The sequence below is a fragment of the Coturnix japonica genome, unplaced genomic scaffold (assembly GCF_054131305.1).
Source record: "Coturnix japonica strain WE unplaced genomic scaffold, WE-NBRP24 Scf088, whole genome shotgun sequence".
NCBI lineage: Eukaryota > Metazoa > Chordata > Aves > Galliformes > Phasianidae > Coturnix > Coturnix japonica.
Genome location: NW_028188991.1, coordinates 261,898 through 277,896, shown reverse-complemented (window position 1 = coordinate 277,896; position 15,999 = coordinate 261,898). Strand labels below are relative to the sequence as shown.

Here is a 15,999-nt window from a genome sequence, read left to right as displayed (position 1 = left end):
TACACACACAGACCCCGACCCAGCACGGAGCCGCTGTGCGCTGCGCTGCCTTTATTTCTGCACGGAGAAGCGGAGCGTTATTGGGGGGGGGGCGCTGAACCCCGTTGTTGGGGGGGGGGTCGCTCAGACGGGCCCGTAGAAGCGGCGATACGCCTCCTGGAAGCCGATCTGATCCGCCAGCTCGTCGCAGTCCGGGCTCAGCTCACACACCTCCCGTTTCGCCTCCAGCGGGTTCGGCGGAGCCGCGGCCGCGCCGCTGGGGGGAGATGGGGGGAAATGGGGGGGAACGGCCCCAAAGGGGGGGATGGGGATGGTGAGGGGGGGGGATGGTGAGGGGGGTTCGGGGCTGCCGGGGCAGCAGTGCCCGTAACGGGGGTCGTTGTTACCTGTTAACGGCGAAGTTCCGCTTCTGCCTCTGCACCATCTGGGCGCTGGCGCGGTGGGAGATGAAAGCTGGGGGGGGGGGGCAGTGGGTCAACCCCGACCGTGACCATTGGGGGGGGGAGGGGGGGGGGTCTGTGAGCACCCACCTCGAGCATCGGGAGCAGCGGAACCGTCGGGCGCTGCGGGACGAGACGGTGGGTGCGGAGCCCTCGGAGAATCGGCACCGACAGACCCCACCCGGACCGTCAACCCCATCACAAACCCATCATCCCAATCCCCATTATCCCCATCTCCATCCCCATCCCATCCCCATTATCCCCATCCCATCCCATCCCCATCTCCTGCCCCATCCCGTCCCCATCCCCATCATCATCCCTATCTCCATCCCATCCCCATTATCCCCATCACATCCCCATCCCATCTCCATCCCCGTCCCCATCCCATCCCCATCTTCTGCCCCGTTCTCTGCCCCCTCCATCCCCATCCCCATCCCAGCTCCGTGCCCCCCCCGGTACCGCTGTGGCCGAGGCTGAACGTGAGCAGCGCCACGAGGAGCAGCAGAACCGGGACCTTCATGGTGCAGCTCCACCACGACACCCCGAACCGAACCGAGCCGCCTTTATAGGGCCCGGCCGCCCGCCCCCCCCGGGCCGTTCCCTGCGCTATTTCCAGCGCATCCGCCGCGGTTTGGGCTCCTCCGTCCCTCGGCCCCATTCCGGGGCGCTGGGGGGGGCTCAGCTCCGGGTCCCCCCCCCGAACTGCGGCCGCCGCGTGTCCGGACCGACGGAACTGGAGGTTTGGGGCGGAGGTTCGGGAGCAGCCGAAGCTTTTGTGGGACCGACCGCAACGAGCAGCTTGTGCTGCCAGGACGGGGGAAGGCGCCCGACGGCTCTAATTGCAGACGGAGCCTCCAAATTACAGCCTCGGCTCTGACGGTTCCGGCTGGGCGCTCAGGGGGGGCTGCACCCCAAGCCCCCTCCCCACCAGCTCCAGCCCCTCCCCACTCCCAGCTCTGAGCTCTGAGCCCCCTCCCCACTCCCAGCTCTGAGCCCCCTCCCCACGCGTTTCGCTCTGTGCCCCCCGCCCCCCGGCTCCGTGCAGACACAGGGTCCCACTCGCTCCTTTATTGCAGCCGTTTCTCACAACGTTCGGCCCAAACGCCGCCGGGCCGGATGGTCCCGTTGGTTCCGTTGGTCCCGTTTTCACACACGGCCCCGGGTTGCAGCTGCTCCGTGTGTCCCTATGGACGCGGCTGCAGAACCGCCGTGAGCTGCTGCTGCTCCGCGCTCAGCGCCTGGGGGGGGGGGGACAATATGGGGGTAACGGGGAAACACCGCGAGGAAACGGGGGAACCGAGGCCAACACGGGGGGTGCCGTGGGGCTGTGGGGTGACGATGGGGCTGTAGGATCATGATGGGGCTGTGGGATGCTGGGGCTGTACGGGACCCCGGGGGTCGCTGTGCTGCAGCCCCAGCTCCGCCCCCAGCCCCGTTTTGCCCATGGAACCGCCCCGCACCGACACCGGGGGCGGAGCCGCGGGTGGAGCACAACGGGACGGTCCCTCCCCCCCCACCGGTGCCGCCCCGCGGTTCGGTCCGTTCGGTTCCGTTCGGTCCCGTTCGGTTCCGTTCGGTTCCGTTCGGTCCCGTTCGGTTCCGTTCGGTCCCGTTCGGTTCCGTTCGGTTCCGTTCGGTCCCGTTCGGTTCCGTCCGGTTCCGTTCGGTTCCGTTCGGTTCCGTTCGGTCCCGTTCGGTTCCGTTCGGTTCCGTTCGGTCCCGTTCGGTCCGTTCGGTTCCGTCCGGTTCCGTTCGCACCTTCCAGGCCCGGTTCCGCTCCCCGATCTCCCTCCTCAGCTCCTCGATTCGTTCCCGTCCGTCCGTTACCGCCGCCGCCGCCGCCCGGTTCTCGCGTTGCGCGTCGCTCAGCGCCCGGCGCAGGAAACTGCGCTGCTTCAACAGGAACGGAACCAGCGAACTGCGCGCGTCCGAGTCCGGGATCCCGCTGGGCCGCCTGGGAACGGACCGACCCGGGGCTCCGGTACCGACCGGACCGACCCGACCGACCCCACGGGCCGCATGTACCGGCTCCCCCCCGTTCCCGGTACCAGGCCGGTTGGTCGCAGCCCCGCGACTCCTCCACGATCCGGTCCAACTCCCGCAGCAGCTGCTCCAGGTTCCCCTCCTGCTTCACGTCCCGGATCTCGGCCTGGGACACACGGAACCGGGTCCGAACGGGGCCGGAACCCAACGGGACCGGAACCAGAACGGGACCGGATCCGAACGGGACCGGATCCAGAACGGGACCGGATCCGACCGGTCCCCCTTATTAATTAACCCCCCCCCCCCATACTGACCCCCCCCCGCCCCCCCGTCCCCGCTGACCGTCACGTGATCCCGGAGCTGCGCCACGAACTGCTGGTGGATGCTGCGGGTCACGTGGGGCAGCGCCCGGTAGAAGCGGCGGTAACAGCGCGCGAAACGATCGTAACTGCGGGACCGGGCGGGTCACGGCGGGTCATAACGGACACCGGCACAGCCCCGGTACCGCCATTAACCCCCATTAACCCCATTAACCCCCATTAACCCCGTTACCCCCGGTACCTGCCCGCCGCCAGGAGCCGCTCGCTGAACGCATCCAGCACCGCCGCCATCAGCTCCGCCCGCCCGGTGCCGCCATCTTGTCCCGCCGCCGCTTCCGCCATTTCCCGCCGCAAAACGACCCCCACCCTGATTGGCCGCCGCCTCACGGCGGGATCGCCGCCTGATTGGTCACCGCCTCCTCCCGAGCACCGCCCCCTCCGCCGATTGGTCGCGGTCCCGGGGCGGGGCCACTCCCGAGAGAAAGGCGGCTTCCGATTGGCCGCCGCCTCCTCGTGGTTCCCACAGCGCCCCCTCCTGGACACCGGGGGTAAGCCCGGCTGCGATTGGTCACCGCCCCCGCCCGATTCCCGCCCCCCCGACGCCGATTGGTCAACGCGCCCAACGCGCGGGAGCCGCCAGAACGAGAGCGGAGCGCGTTTATTGGCTGCGCCGCTACGGTGGGCGGGGCGTCAAGTGCGGCCGCTACGTCAATTGCGTCCGTTACGTCAATTGCGGCCACTACGTCAAGTGCGTCCATTGACCCCATTGACCCCCACGGGCTGCAGCGTCCCGGTCCGTAAAGTGCAGGATCGGCCTCAATTTGGGCCGGGAGCGGCCGCTCAATGAGCGGAACGGCACCGTGCGGCCACGAGGAGAACCGGGAGAACCGGGACAAGAACCGGGACAGGAACCGGGAGAACCCAGAGCAGAACCGGGACATGAACCGGGATCGGAACCGGGCGGGACAATGGGGCGGTGCTGGTCCAAGTCCACCCGGTGCCGGTGGGTCCAATAAAGGCAGATGGGGGGGGCTGCAGGACAGTGACCCCCCAATTGAGCCCCTACCAGTGGCGCGAGTCCATGAGCTCCGGGCGCAGACTGAGCTTCTTGAGCGTCTCGTATCCCACCACGATGACGATGGTGGTGGGGGTGGCCGAGATGATGCGGGCAGACAGACCCTTGGTCAGCCCCCACGGCCCCTCCTCCGCCATCAGCTGCTTGAACGTCAGCACGATGGAGCTCTTCCCTTCCACCTGCAGGACACACACACACACGGCTCCAATGGGTTTATGAACACACACACACACACACACACACAGCTCCAATGGGTTTATGGACACACACACACACACACACACACAGCTCCAATGGGTTTATGAACACACACACACACACAGTGTCACTGCAGCCTCAGAACTGAGCTGCACCCCAGGCGTGTGGAGGCAGCAGGAGCCGTACCTGAACACGGGCCCTGATGACGTCCATGGGGTTGGTGAGCGTGGAGGCCGTGGCGGCAGCGAGAGGCCCCGAAATGGCCTGAAGGAGGAGATGGGGACAGTCCTTGGGGGTCAGGCTGGAGAGCTGCTCTGCGGGGGGGGCAGAGGGGACGGGTCAGTGCTGTGAGTGCAGGCAGCGTCCAACGCAACCCCCACTGCTGGGCCACCCACCAGCCATGGGGAGGATGGGGGAGCTCCTTCCTCCTGCTTTGGCTGAGTGGGATTTGACCCCCCCCTTATCAGAGCAGTTTGCACAGCAGATTCACAGCTGGAGGGGTTGGAGGGGCATCCATAGGGGGTCTATCCATAGGGGGTCTGTCCATAGGGGGTCTGTCCACAGGGGGTCTGCCCAGGTGCTGCTGAACAGCAGCACAGCCCCCAGCTGTGTCAGCCTGTCCTCCCAGCTCTGCACCATCCACTGCTGGTCAATTACACCACTGAGCCCACCCATGAAGGGGCTGAAGGACCCCAAAGCTCCCCCATTTCTCTGCACCAGGATGGGTTGGAGGGAGCGCTGCAGATGAACCAACCCTTCCAACCCCCAGCTGCACTCAGACCCCCCTCAGACCCCTCCCCACATTAACAACCAACACAAACACCAACCTCCCCCCATCTCCACCCTCAGACCCCGCACGTACCGGCGTAGAAGTGGTAGAACGGCCACCAGACGGCGCTGTTGGGGATGTAGGTGAGCAGCGAGGCCACGTAACCGCGATAGAAACCCCTCAGTCCGTCGGCCTTGAAGATCTGCACGATGATGTCCCTGGTTTGGCCGAACATCAGCACCCTCCGCCCGTCGCGGCCGCGCACCGTGAACCTGCCCATGCTCTCCCCCTTCCTCTGCATCATCAGGTGCTGTGACACCACGTCGATGGGCACCGTGATGCTCTGAGCCACCAGCGACGCGCAGCCACCAGCCACCAGCGACTTGAGGGCGTTGTTGCTGCTGTAACGCGCCACGTATTTACGCGTCAGCTCATACGTGGTGACGTAGCACTGCCCTGAGATCAGCGTGAACGTGTTGACCAGGAACCCACGATACAACCCAGCTGCCCCTTCAGTGCGCAGGATCTTAATGAAGGCATCCAACGTCCCGCTGTATAAACTCTTCCCTTTCTGCACCTGCAGCCTCGTGCGGATGAGGGTGAAGGGGTAAACGCTGACACGGATCATCATGGTCATACAGATGCCCAGCACGTAGAAACGCCGCTTGTCCAGGTGCTCCCATTCGATGATGGGGATGTTACGTTTATCCTCCATTGCCGGCTGATCCCTGCGTCGCTGCCTTGGGGAGGTTGGGGGGGTCCTGCAAGCATTCAACTTTCATGGACGGCTCCCGTCAAAGCCACAGCCCCACAGCACGGAGCCGCCCATAGTCCCATAGTCCCGGATCGAACCGAACCAGAATCGGCCCCAAAAAGGCCCCGACCCGCTCAAGGTCGCCACTGGGGCCCAATTCGGCTCCTCCCACCCCGGATCCCGACCCCCTCCCAAAGTGCGGCCTACACCCCCCGCTGCGGCCTACACCCCCCGCTGCGGCCTACACCCCCTGGTGCGGCCTACACCCCCTGGTGCGGCCTACCCCCCACTGCGGCCTACTGCCCCCACTGCGGCCTACTCCGCCTGGTGAGGCCTACCCCCCCCCACTGCGGCCTACCCCCGCCCCGCTCTCACCTCACTCCCAGATCCGGCCTCCTCCGTCCCCGCCCGTCGCAGCCCCCCGCCCCATGGCCGCCGTTTCCGCTCCCGTTTCTCAGCGCCCGCCGGAAGTGAACGGAGGAGGCGGCGGCGGCGCGTCGAGGCCTCAATGAAGCGCTGTACAATCAGAGCGCGCACGGCGCCGCCATCTTGGGGAAGGGATGAGGCTGGGGCGGAAGGAGAGGTCACGTGCTTCCGGCCGCAGCAAAAAGGGACGGTGCGGAGGGGCGAGAGAGACGGAGTGCGCATGCGCTGCACAAGGACAGGCCTTAAAGGGGCAGCGTCACATAACGGCTCTTAAAGGGGCAGCGTCACATAAAAGCCCATAAAGAGGAAAAGCCAAGTGACGGCCCTTTAAGGGGCGGAGCCAAATAACGGCCCTTTAAGGGGCAGTGTCAAATAACGGCCCTTAAAGGGACAGTGTCAAATAAAAACCCTTAAAGATGCAGCACCAAATAAAGGTTCTTAAAGACGCAGAGCCCAATAGAGATCCTTAAAGGGGAAGTGCCGTATAAAAGCCCTTAAAGGGGCAGCACCAAATAAAAGCCTTAAAAGGGGGCGTGTACAAAGGCTTGTCCCGCGCCTGCAGAGCTGCACACACACACACAAACACACACACACGCATAAACACACACACACACACACACACACACACACACATAAACACACACACACACACACACACACACATAAACACACACACACACACACACATAAACACACACACACACACACACACACACACACACATAAACACACACACACACACACACATAAACACACACACACACACACACACACACACACACTGTGACCTTTTTGCCTTTTAATTACAAAACGAGACGTACAAAGTGGGATCGGCGGCTCCTCCTGAGCAAACGGGGCTGAACGCGGCTCCAAGGCCCCTCCCGGGCCGCGTCCTCATCCCCACATCCCCCCCATCCCCACATCCCCCCCAGCCCCACATCCCCCCCAGCCCCACATCCCCCCCAGCCCCCCCAGCCCCACATCCCCCTGCCTGCCCCCCCCAGCCCCACATCCCCTCCTCCTCCTCCCACCGTGGGCCCAAACATAACGGTCAAACAGGGTGAGAAATTACCCCAAACCCAATAAATCCCCCATAAACCCATTAAACCCCCCCAAACCTCCCCCCCCCCCCATCCTTGGTTCCACATCCCCATCTATCAGCAGGCAGCAGCCCTGCCCCCCCCCCCCCCCCATAACACTGCATTCAATTCCCCAAACCCCAACAAAAACACCCCAAACCCTCCAACCCCCCTCTCCATCCTCACCCCCCCCCCGCCCCGGTTGCGGTTCTCTCACCGCTCCCCGCCGTCCCCCCGCTCCCTCCCGTTACCGTCCATCTGCAGGCAGCAGCCCCGCTCCCCGCCCCCGTTGAGGGGCTTTTTCTCCCCGCCCCCCCCCGGGGCAGCCCTCACTTTGCTGCGGGCTCTATAGGCCACTAAACCCAGCCCGGCCGCGGCCACCAGCGTCAGCGCCAGCAGCGCCGTCACGGCCACGAACCGCGCCCGGTACGAGCCGCTCGTTGCCGCCGCCCCGTCCAACATCCCGCAGCCGCCCCGTTCGGGCGCCTCGGTGCGGCTCCTGCAGCCGGTACCGAACCACGGCCCAGCGGGCGCCGTTCTCGGTGGCCCAGCACGTGTAAGTGCCGGCGGTTCGGGGCTGCGCCGCCACCAGCAGCGTCAGGTCCGGGAGCTGCTCCGTGACCCCCCGAGCCCCAACCGGCTGCTCCCAGCTGTACGAGGCCCAGGCGGAGCGCGGCGGGCACGGCAGGCGGAGCAGGGAGTGAACGGGAGCGGTGAGGGCTACGGGAAACGGGACACAAACGGGGGGACACGGGGGGAAACGGGGGGACACGGTGAGAACACGAACCCCACAGATGGGAAACCAAACACCCCTGTGCCCCTATAGCCCCATAGCCCTATAACGCCATACCCCCATAACCCCACACCTCTATAGCCCCACACCCCTATAACTCTCTGCCCATATAACCCCATACCCCTATAACCCCATACCCCTATAACCCCATACCCCTTTACCCCACCCCTATAGCCCCATACCCCTATAACCCTCTGCCCATATAATCCCATACCCCTATAACCCCATACCCCTATAATCCGATACCCCTTTACCCCAACCCCTATAGCCCCATACCCCTATAACCCTCTGCCCATATAACCCCATACTCCTATAACCCTATCATATTAACCCTATTATCCAACCCCCAACCCCATAACCCTCCCCCTATAATCCTAACCTTAACCCTGACCCTAACTCTGACCCTACCAACCCCCCCCCGCCCCATAACCCCCCCCCGCCCCACACTCACTCAGTTCCTCCGGCCCCATTTCTGCCCCCCGGCTCCTCCCCCGGTGGCAGCTCCCGGCGTCGCCGCGCTCCACGTCCTGCAGCCACGGGCTGTGCGGGGTCAGTTAATGGGGGGATGTTTATAGGGTCAGGTAATGGGGGGATGTTTATAGGGTCAGGTAATGGGGGGATGTTTATAGGGTCAGTTAATGGGGTTCTGTCTATAGGGTCAGTTATTGTTGTGCTGTCTATAGGGTCAGTTATTGTGCTGTCTATAGGGTCAGTTATTGTTGTGCTGTCTATAGGGTCAGTTATTGTGCTGTCTATAGGGTCAGTTATTGTTGTGCTGTCTATAGGGTCAGTTATTGTGCTGTCTATAGGGTCAGTTAATGGGGTGCTGTCTATAGGGTCAGTTATTGGGGTTCTGTCTATAGGGTCAGGTCCTTGTCCCCATCACTCACCCATCCCCCGGGGCCGCCCCCACCCTCTCGCAGTTGCTGCGGCTGCTGCTCCAGCCACAATGTGGGTCCCGGGCCAGGACGCACTCGGTGCAGCTGCGGTGCTGGCTGCAGTTGGACAATGGCAGCACCAACACGCCGCCAGCGTGACCCACGTACAGCACGTCCTGCAGCACAGCAATGCATGGGGACAGCACGGCGTCCAGCCAGCCCGTCATAACCCATCATAGCCCATCACAACCCATCATAACCCATCATAGCCCATAATATCCCGTAATATCCCATCATAGCCCATCATAGCCCATAACATCCCATCACAGCCCATCATAGCCCATAATATCCCGTAATATCCCATCACAGCCCATAATAGCCCATCACAGCCCATCACAGCCCATCATAGCCCGTAATAGCCCATCATAGCCCATAATAGCCCATCAGAGCCCATAATAACCCACCATAGCCCATCCTATCCTATCCCATCCATCCATCCCAACCCAGCCGTCCCATAACATCCCATCCCAGTATCCCATCTCCATCCCATCCATCCTATAACATCCCATTCTATCCCATCCCATCCATCCCATCTCCATCCCATCCATCCCACTGTATCCCATAACATCCCATTCCATCCATCCCACCCCATAACCCCCCATAACCCCCATAACCCCCCATTATACCCCATAACCCCCCATAACACCCCATAACCTCCCATAATACCCCATAGCCCCCCATAACCCCCCATAGCCCCCCATAACCCCCCATAACACCCCATAATACCCCATAACCCCCCATAATACCCCATAACCCCCCATAACCCCCCATAGCCCCCCGCCCCACCTTGCTGGCAGACAATAGGACGCTGCTGACTCTCTGCGGTTCCTCAAACATTTGGACGCTCTCCACGATGTGTGCGCGCCCCTCCCCCACCTCCACCGCCTTGTGCAGGAACCCCGTGTCTGTGGGGCACAGCAACAGCCCCATAGCGAACAGCGCCCCATAGGGACACGGCCCCATAGGGACACAGCCCCATAGGGATACAGCCCCATAGGGACACAGCCCCATAGGGACACAGCCCCATAGGGACACACCAACCCATAGGGACACAGCCACATAGGGACACACAGCCCCATAGGGACACAGCCCCATAGGGATACACAGCCCCATAGGGACACAGCCCCATAGGGACACGGCCCCATAGGGACACAGCCCCATAGGGACACACCAACCCATAGGGACCTATCACCCCATAGGGTCACCCCACTCCATAGGGTCCCACCACTCCATAGGGTCACCGTGCCCCATAGGGTCCCACCACCCCATAAGGACCCATCACCCCATAGAGACCCATTACCCCATAGGGTCCCACCACCCCACAGGGTCACCCCGCCCCATAGGGCCCCCTCTCCCCCCCTCTCCCCACCCGTGGCCATGAGCAGCACCCGGTGCTCGGTCCCGGCGGCGCCGCGCGTTTGGTGCACGGCGATGTGCGTGTAGGACGCGGCGCTGAGCAGCAGCGGGCGCCCGTGGGTCGGAACCACGCGAGACTCCATCAGGAAATGGTCCTTCATGAACGACAGCAGCTGGTCCGAGGAGGAGCCCGCGGAGCACTGAGGGGATACGGGGGGTATGGGGGGATATGGGGGGATATGGGGGGTATGGGGGGTATGGGGGATATGGGGGATATGGGGGGTATGGGGGGTATGGGGGGTATGGGGGATATGGGGGGTATGGGGAGTATGGGGGATATGGGGGGTATGGGGGGTATGGGGGGATATGGGGGGTATGGGGGAATATAGGGGGTATGGGGGGATATGGGGGGTATAGGGGGATATGGGGGATATGGGGGGATATGGGGGGTATGGGGGGATATGGGGGGTATAGGGGGATATGGGGGATATGGGGGGATATGGGGGGTATGGGGGATATGGGGGATATGGGGTTTATGGGCCGCCCCACATCCCGCCCCCTGACCCCCCCCCCACTCACGCTGCCGGGCCGGGGGCCGCCGGGGGGGGCGCTGCGTGCGCTCCATTGCGCGCTGTCCTTCTCCCGCTCCAGGAAACGACCCTCGAACGCGGCCCGGAGCGACGAGCGGCTGTAAGAACAGAGCGCGGAACCGGGAGACCTGCGGGTAACGGGGGGTGAGGGGGGAACCGGGACCTGGGGGGTAACGGGGGGTGAGGGGAAAACCGGGACCTGCGGGTAACGGGGGGACGGGCAGGGGGAACGGCCCCATAGGGGTACGGAGCCTATAGGGATATAGAGCCCCATAGGGATATAGAGCCCCATAGGGACATAGAGCCCCATAGGGATATAGAGCCCCATAGAGATATAGAGCCCCATAGGGGTCCAGAGCCCCATCACCCCACGGACACCCACCGCCCCACTCCCCCATTAGGACCCATCACCCCATAGGACCCCACCGCCCCACGAGACCCCCCACCCCACAGACAGCGCCGCCCTATGGGGACCCAACCCCAAATCCCATCAGACCCCATCAATCACCCCATAAACCCCGCCCCACAGACCCCCACAGACCCCGCCCCATAGACCCCATAGACCCCACAGACCCCCACAGACCCCACCCCCCCGCACCACCGCGCGCTGAACACGCCGTAGAACTCGCTGTGGTTCGCGCTGCGGTTCCGGTTCGGTGCCGCGGCCACGTGCCGGACGCGGTTGTAGGGGAAGCTGCCGGGGGTCGCGCAGAGCAGCTGCGCCTTTAAGAACGTGCTCCACTTCTTCTGCAGCACCTTGTCACCCCCAACATCGCTCTGCGGGGCGGGGCGGCTCAGACCCATAGAGACACACGGAGCCCCATGGATACACCCCCCCATCACACGGAGCCCCATGGATACACCCCCCCCCCTCATCACACGGAGCCCCATGGATACACCCCCCCCCCATCACACCGAGCCCCATGGATACACCCCCCCCATCACATGGAGCCCCATGGATACCCCCCCCCCCATCACACGGAGCCCCCCCCAGCCATCCCCTGCACAGACCCCGCCGCCCCCGAGGACCCCCAGCCACAGACCCCCGTTCAAGGTCCCCCCCCCACACACAGACCCCCCCCATACGGACCCACCCCTCAAGGAACCTCCCCCCTCACAGACCCCCCCCATCACCCCCCACGGAACCTCCCCATAGACCCCCCCACCCCCATGGACCCCATTCCATGAACCCCCCCACAGACCCCCCCCCATCACCCCCCACGGACCCCTCTCACAGACCCCCCCCATCCCATATGAACCCCACAGCTCCCCCCATAGACCCCCATCCACCCCCCCCCCCCCCCAGACCCCCCCTTCTCGCCCCCCCCCACCTTGCAGACCCTGCCCACTCTCGGCAGCCGCAGCCGCTCGATGAAGTTGAATTCCTGCGCCGTCTCCTCGAAGAAGAAATAAACCTGGTCGTCGTCGGGGGGGGCAGCGGAGGCCACGAAGGACGCGTCGTCTGGGGGGGGGGGGTCTATTGAGGGGACTCTGTGGGGTCGGGGGTCTCTATGGGGCGGGATTTGGGGTGGGGGATCCCTATGGGTGAGGGGCTGCTATGGGGTGAGGGTCCCTATGGGGTGATGGGGTTTGGGGTGGTGGGTCCCTATGGGGTAGGGGGTCTCCATGGGGTGTTGGGGCCCATGGGGTGGGGGTTTCTTTGGGGTGCTGTTATGATGGGCTGGGGGTCTCATGGGTGCCATCTCTATGAGGAGGGGATCCCCCAGCTGCCATCCCTATGGGGCAGTGCCCCCCATCCATCCCTATGGGGCAGTGACCCCCATTTGTCCCTATGAGGCAGTGACCCCCATTTGTCCCTATGAGGCAGTGACCCCCATTTGTCCCTATGGGGCAGTGCCCCCCATTCATCCCTATGGGGCAGTGACCCCCATCCATCCCTATGGGGCAGTGCCCCCCATTCATCCCTATGGGGCAGTGCCCCCCATCCATCCCTATGGGGCAGTGCCCCCCATCCGTCCCTATAGGGTAATGACCCCCAGTTGTCCCTATGGGGCAGTGCCCCCCATTTGTCCCTATGGGGCAGTGCCCCCCATTTGTCCCTATGGGGCAGTTCCCCACCTGCCAACCAGCGCAGGAACGCGTCAGTTTTGAGGGCGGTTCTTGCTCCCAACGATCTGGAGATGACGGGTTCGGTGCCGTGGAAGTTGTTGGCCGTGGCCGCGTAGAGCTCCCCGCCTGGGGGGGGCGGGGGGTCAGTGGGGCAGGGACGCTCCCGTCCCCTTTGCAGACCCCCCCCCTCCATCTATGGGGTCCCCTGGATCCATGTTGGGGTTCCCCCCCATCTTTGTACTACCCCCGTTGCCCTATTGGGGTCACTCTGTTCTGTCCGCCCCTCGTTCCCCCCCTCCCCTTTTGGGGTCCCCCTGGGGGTCTCACTCTCTGCCCCCCCCCATGTTTCTCACCGTCCAGCAGCGCGGTGTGTGAGTGCCGGGGGTCGAAGGGGCTCTGGCCCTTCCCATCGCGCTGCCCCACGGCGGCCCGCGGCAGCGTGAAGTTCTCCAGGAGCTGGTGGGGGGGGGGCGGAGTTATGGGGGATCAGCGGGACCCACAGATGTGGGGCGGGGCTGGGGGGCAGGGGGGGCTTCCCAGGGATCCCACCCGCTGTGGGGCTGGGGCACGAGGCAGCACAACAACACGGCCACAGCCCCATAGGGGCACCCAGCGCCCCATAGAGTCGCCCCCCAGCCCCATAGAGTCACCCCTCGCCCCCCAGCCCCATAGAGTCACCCCTCGCCCCCCAGCCCCATAGGGTCACCCACGGCCCCCGGCTCACGATGTGGGTGCAGGCGGGGCTGAAGGCGTTGGTCCCGCACGCGTAGAGGTGGCTGCGGTTCAGAGCCACGAGGACGCGGATGAAGTTGAAACACTCGGTCTGAGCGGGGACAGACGGTGTGGGGCGGGATGGAACGGCAGCACGATGCGCCCCATAGCGCCCCACTGCGCCCCACTGCGCCCCATAGCGCCCCACTGCGCCCCACTGCAGCCCATAGCGCCCCACTGCAGCCCATAGCGCCCCGCAGCACCACAAACCACATAGCAGCCTGTATAGTCCCAAATCCCATAGCACCCCACAGTGCCCCACAGTGCCCCATAGTGCCTCATAGTGCTCCACAGTGTCTCACAGCACCCCATAGTGCCCCATAGTGCCCATCACGCCCCATAGCATCCTACAGCACCCCATAGCACCCCATCACACCCCATAGCACCCCAGAGCATCCTACAGCACCCCATCACACCCCATAGCATCCCATAGCATCTTACAGGACCCCATAGTGCCCCATCACACCCCATAGCTCCCCACCGCACCCCATTGAGCCCCACAGCGCCCCACAGCGCCCTGCACCCACCCTACACCCCCCCCCACCTCGGGGCTCTTCCTCTTCAGGCTGCACTCCCTCTTCTTCTCCTCCGTGGGTCCCCACGGCACCTATGGGGCAAAGAAGGGCACGGTGGGGTGGGGGCTCCATGGGCTCCATGGGGTCAATGTGTGTTATGGGGTGGGGGCTCCGTGGGGCGGCGCTGACCGTGGCGACGAGTCGCGGCTCGTTGGGGTCGGAGACGTTGAGCGCCAGCACCGCGTCACGGGCGCCCACGTAGAGAAGCGACTCGTCCGGCCCCAAAAGCAGCGAGTCACAGTCACGGACACGCGGGGACGAGAAGGAGCGAACCGGGCGGCGGGGGTCACCTGGGGGGGGACGTGGGGGTCAGTGGGGGGATGTGGGGTCAGTGGGACCCAGCGGGGATGTGGGGTTATGAGGGTCAGAGGGGTCGGTGGTCCCACTGCGGGCTGTGGGGTCTGTGGGGGGGGGTCGTTGGGGTCCGTCGGGTCTGTGGGGTCCGTGGGGTCGGTGGTTGGTGGGGTCGGGGGGCGCTGTGGGGTCTGTGGGGTCAGCAGGGCACGGCGGGGGGGGCAGTTCCCCATCGGTGCCCCACACAGCAGCACTTCCACATGGGGAGGGGATCCCGAAGGTGAATGTGGGGCTGAGCTCCATCCTCAGCGCTATGGGGCGCATATGGGGCTCAGGGGACGCAGCAGGGCCCTATGGGGTCTGGGTGCTATGGGGTCAGAGTGCAGGGCTCTGTATGGTCGGGGTGTTGGTGCTTTATGGGTCGGGGTGCTGTGATCTATAGGGCACAGTTCTCTATGGGGCCGGGAAACGGGAAGCACAGCAGCGCAGTGGGGAAGAGGAAGTGGTGCTGTGGGGTGTGGGGCGCCCTGTGGGGTGCGGAGCTGCCGCCCCCACTGAGCACCTATGGGAGCCCCCCCCCCACCGCCCCATAGCGGCTCCCACGGGTGTCTGCCCCCCCCCAAACCCGCTCCTGCCGCCCCACAGCCCCGACCAACTGCGACCCCATAAATGGGGATCACAGAGCGCCCATGGGCGCCCCACAGCCACCACGGCCCGACCCCACCCCTCCCTGCCCCACAACCCCCCACCGCAGCCCCACAACGAGGGGAAACCGACCTGCAGAGCAACCGGGGCTGCCCCACACCCCCCGACACCCCCAACCCCCCCCCTCCCACCCCAACCCCCCCCCTTCCCATCCCAGCCCCACATCCCCCATGGCCGCCCCCCCCGTCCCGCTCCGCTCACCGGCGGCGATGCTGACGCGGGGCGGGCGCTGAGCGCGGAGCAGCAGCGCGGGGAGCAGCGCGGGGAGCAGCAGCCGGAGCATGGCGGAGTGCGGGGCGATGCGGGACCGGGAGCGGAAACGGGGCGGGGGGACCCACGCGAGGCGAGAAGTTCCGGACCCACGGACGGACGGATCGAAGGGGGGTTGGTTGGGGGGGGTTTGGGGTCTCCTCCTCGTCTCCTCCTCGTCTCGTCCCGCACCCCCCGGCCCCGCACGGATCGTCCCCGACGTCAGCTCGGGGCCCGCGGGGATCCCGGCCCGACGGGGCGGCGGGTCGCGGTGCCCCCCGGTCCCATCATCCGCCCCATAGAGCGCGGCCCCGGAACCTGAAAGTCCGGACGGGAGAGAAACGGGCAGCGACACGTCGGGGGGGGCGGCCCCACAGAAGCGGGCGGTGCGGGGCGGGGTGGGGCGGGAAGGGGGTCCCGGTGGGGTCCGGTGTGGGGTGGGATGCGGGATGTGGGGTGTCGGGTGTGGGGCTGAGCATCGCCCTGTGGGGCTGAGTGTCATCCTATGGGGCAGAGCGCCATCCTATGGGGCAGAGCGCCATCCTATGGGGCTGAGTGTCATCCTATGGGGCTGAGTGTCATCCTATGGGGCTGAGTGTCACCCATTGGGGCTG

The 15,999-nt window shown here is 65.0% G+C and overlaps 4 protein-coding genes and 1 long non-coding RNA gene across 6 annotated transcripts; 1 reads left to right on the top strand and 4 right to left on the bottom strand.

Annotated features, from left to right (window-relative positions):
* Positions 1-36: 36 nt before the first annotated feature.
* BGLAP (bone gamma-carboxyglutamate protein) lies at positions 37-979 on the bottom strand. 2 transcript variants are annotated; one of them, XM_085534596.1, is made up of 4 exons: positions 900-979; positions 531-563; positions 387-453; positions 37-256 (listed from the first exon to the last, which is right to left on the bottom strand). In XM_085534596.1, exons 1-4 carry the CDS (start codon positions 958-960, stop codon positions 124-126), a joined length of 294 nt encoding a protein of 97 aa, XP_085390722.1. In that variant the 5' UTR covers positions 961-979; the 3' UTR covers positions 37-123. The 2 variants fall into 2 exon arrangements, with proteins under 2 accessions (XP_085390722.1, XP_085390723.1); XM_085534597.1 differs by lacking the exon at positions 900-979 and having other exon boundaries at positions 531-686.
* A 514-nt stretch (positions 980-1,493) lies between these two features.
* PMF1 (polyamine modulated factor 1) lies at positions 1,494-3,095 on the bottom strand. Its single transcript, XM_085534595.1, has 5 exons — positions 2,985-3,095; positions 2,766-2,871; positions 2,489-2,589; positions 2,199-2,394; positions 1,494-1,678 (listed from the first exon to the last, which is right to left on the bottom strand). Exons 1-5 carry the CDS (start codon positions 3,083-3,085, stop codon positions 1,625-1,627), a joined length of 558 nt encoding a protein of 185 aa, XP_085390721.1. The 5' UTR covers positions 3,086-3,095; the 3' UTR covers positions 1,494-1,624.
* Positions 3,096-3,383: 288 nt separating this feature from the next.
* SLC25A44 (solute carrier family 25 member 44) lies at positions 3,384-6,112 on the bottom strand. Its single transcript, XM_015884297.3, has 4 exons — positions 5,915-6,112; positions 4,879-5,546; positions 4,203-4,330; positions 3,384-3,997 (listed from the first exon to the last, which is right to left on the bottom strand). The coding sequence occupies exons 2-4, from the start codon at positions 5,498-5,500 to the stop codon at positions 3,806-3,808; spliced, it is 942 nt and encodes a 313-aa protein (XP_015739783.1). The 5' UTR covers positions 5,501-5,546; positions 5,915-6,112; the 3' UTR covers positions 3,384-3,805.
* A 1,132-nt stretch (positions 6,113-7,244) lies between these two features.
* SEMA4A (semaphorin 4A) lies at positions 7,245-15,902 on the bottom strand. Its single transcript, XM_085534565.1, is given in 15 exon segments — positions 7,245-7,543; positions 7,545-7,764; positions 8,289-8,377; positions 8,728-8,891; positions 9,562-9,680; positions 10,145-10,331; positions 10,711-10,849; positions 11,320-11,498; positions 12,053-12,183; positions 12,801-12,917; positions 13,145-13,247; positions 13,516-13,614; positions 14,107-14,169; positions 14,267-14,427; positions 15,338-15,902. Coding segments are annotated over 15 exon segments (2,607 nt in total). The 5' UTR covers positions 15,888-15,902; the 3' UTR covers positions 7,245-7,257.
* Positions 10,218-12,156, top strand: LOC146751468 (uncharacterized). Its single transcript, XR_014941513.1, has 3 exons — positions 10,218-10,348; positions 10,783-10,855; positions 11,475-12,156. It is a non-coding gene; the product is annotated as an uncharacterized LOC146751468 (long non-coding RNA).
* Positions 15,903-15,999: the final 97 nt, after the last annotated feature.

What these genes read in the sequence shown, in the direction of transcription:
- BGLAP (XM_085534597.1), bottom strand. Translation starts at nt 639, where the DNA reads ATGGGGTTGACGGTCCGGGTGGGGTCTGTCGGTGCCGATTCTCCGAGG. An exon ending in CGCTGCTCCCGATGCTCGAG is followed by an intron (nt 454 to 530) that starts GTGGGTGCTCAC and finishes CCCCCCCCCCAG; the next exon opens with CTTTCATCTCCCACCGCGCC. An exon ending in CGGAACTTCGCCGTTAACAG is followed by an intron (nt 257 to 386) that starts GTAACAACGACC and finishes ATCTCCCCCCAG; the next exon opens with CGGCGCGGCCGCGGCTCCGC.
- PMF1 (XM_085534595.1), bottom strand. Translation starts at nt 3,085, where the DNA reads ATGGCGGAAGCGGCGGCGGGACAAGATGGCGGCACCGGGCGGGCGGAG. An exon ending in CGGCTCCTGGCGGCGGGCAG is followed by an intron (nt 2,872 to 2,984) that starts GTACCGGGGGTA and finishes CCGGTCCCGCAG; the next exon opens with TTACGATCGTTTCGCGCGCT. An exon ending in GGCTGCGACCAACCGGCCTG is followed by an intron (nt 2,395 to 2,488) that starts GTACCGGGAACG and finishes GTCCGTTCCCAG; the next exon opens with GCGGCCCAGCGGGATCCCGG.
- SLC25A44 (XM_015884297.3), bottom strand. Translation starts at nt 5,500, where the DNA reads ATGGAGGATAAACGTAACATCCCCATCATCGAATGGGAGCACCTGGAC. An exon ending in GTTCTACCACTTCTACGCCG is followed by an intron (nt 4,331 to 4,878) that starts GTACGTGCGGGG and finishes CCCCCCCCGCAG; the next exon opens with AGCAGCTCTCCAGCCTGACC. An exon ending in TCATCAGGGCCCGTGTTCAG is followed by an intron (nt 3,998 to 4,202) that starts GTACGGCTCCTG and finishes TGTGTCCTGCAG; the next exon opens with GTGGAAGGGAAGAGCTCCAT.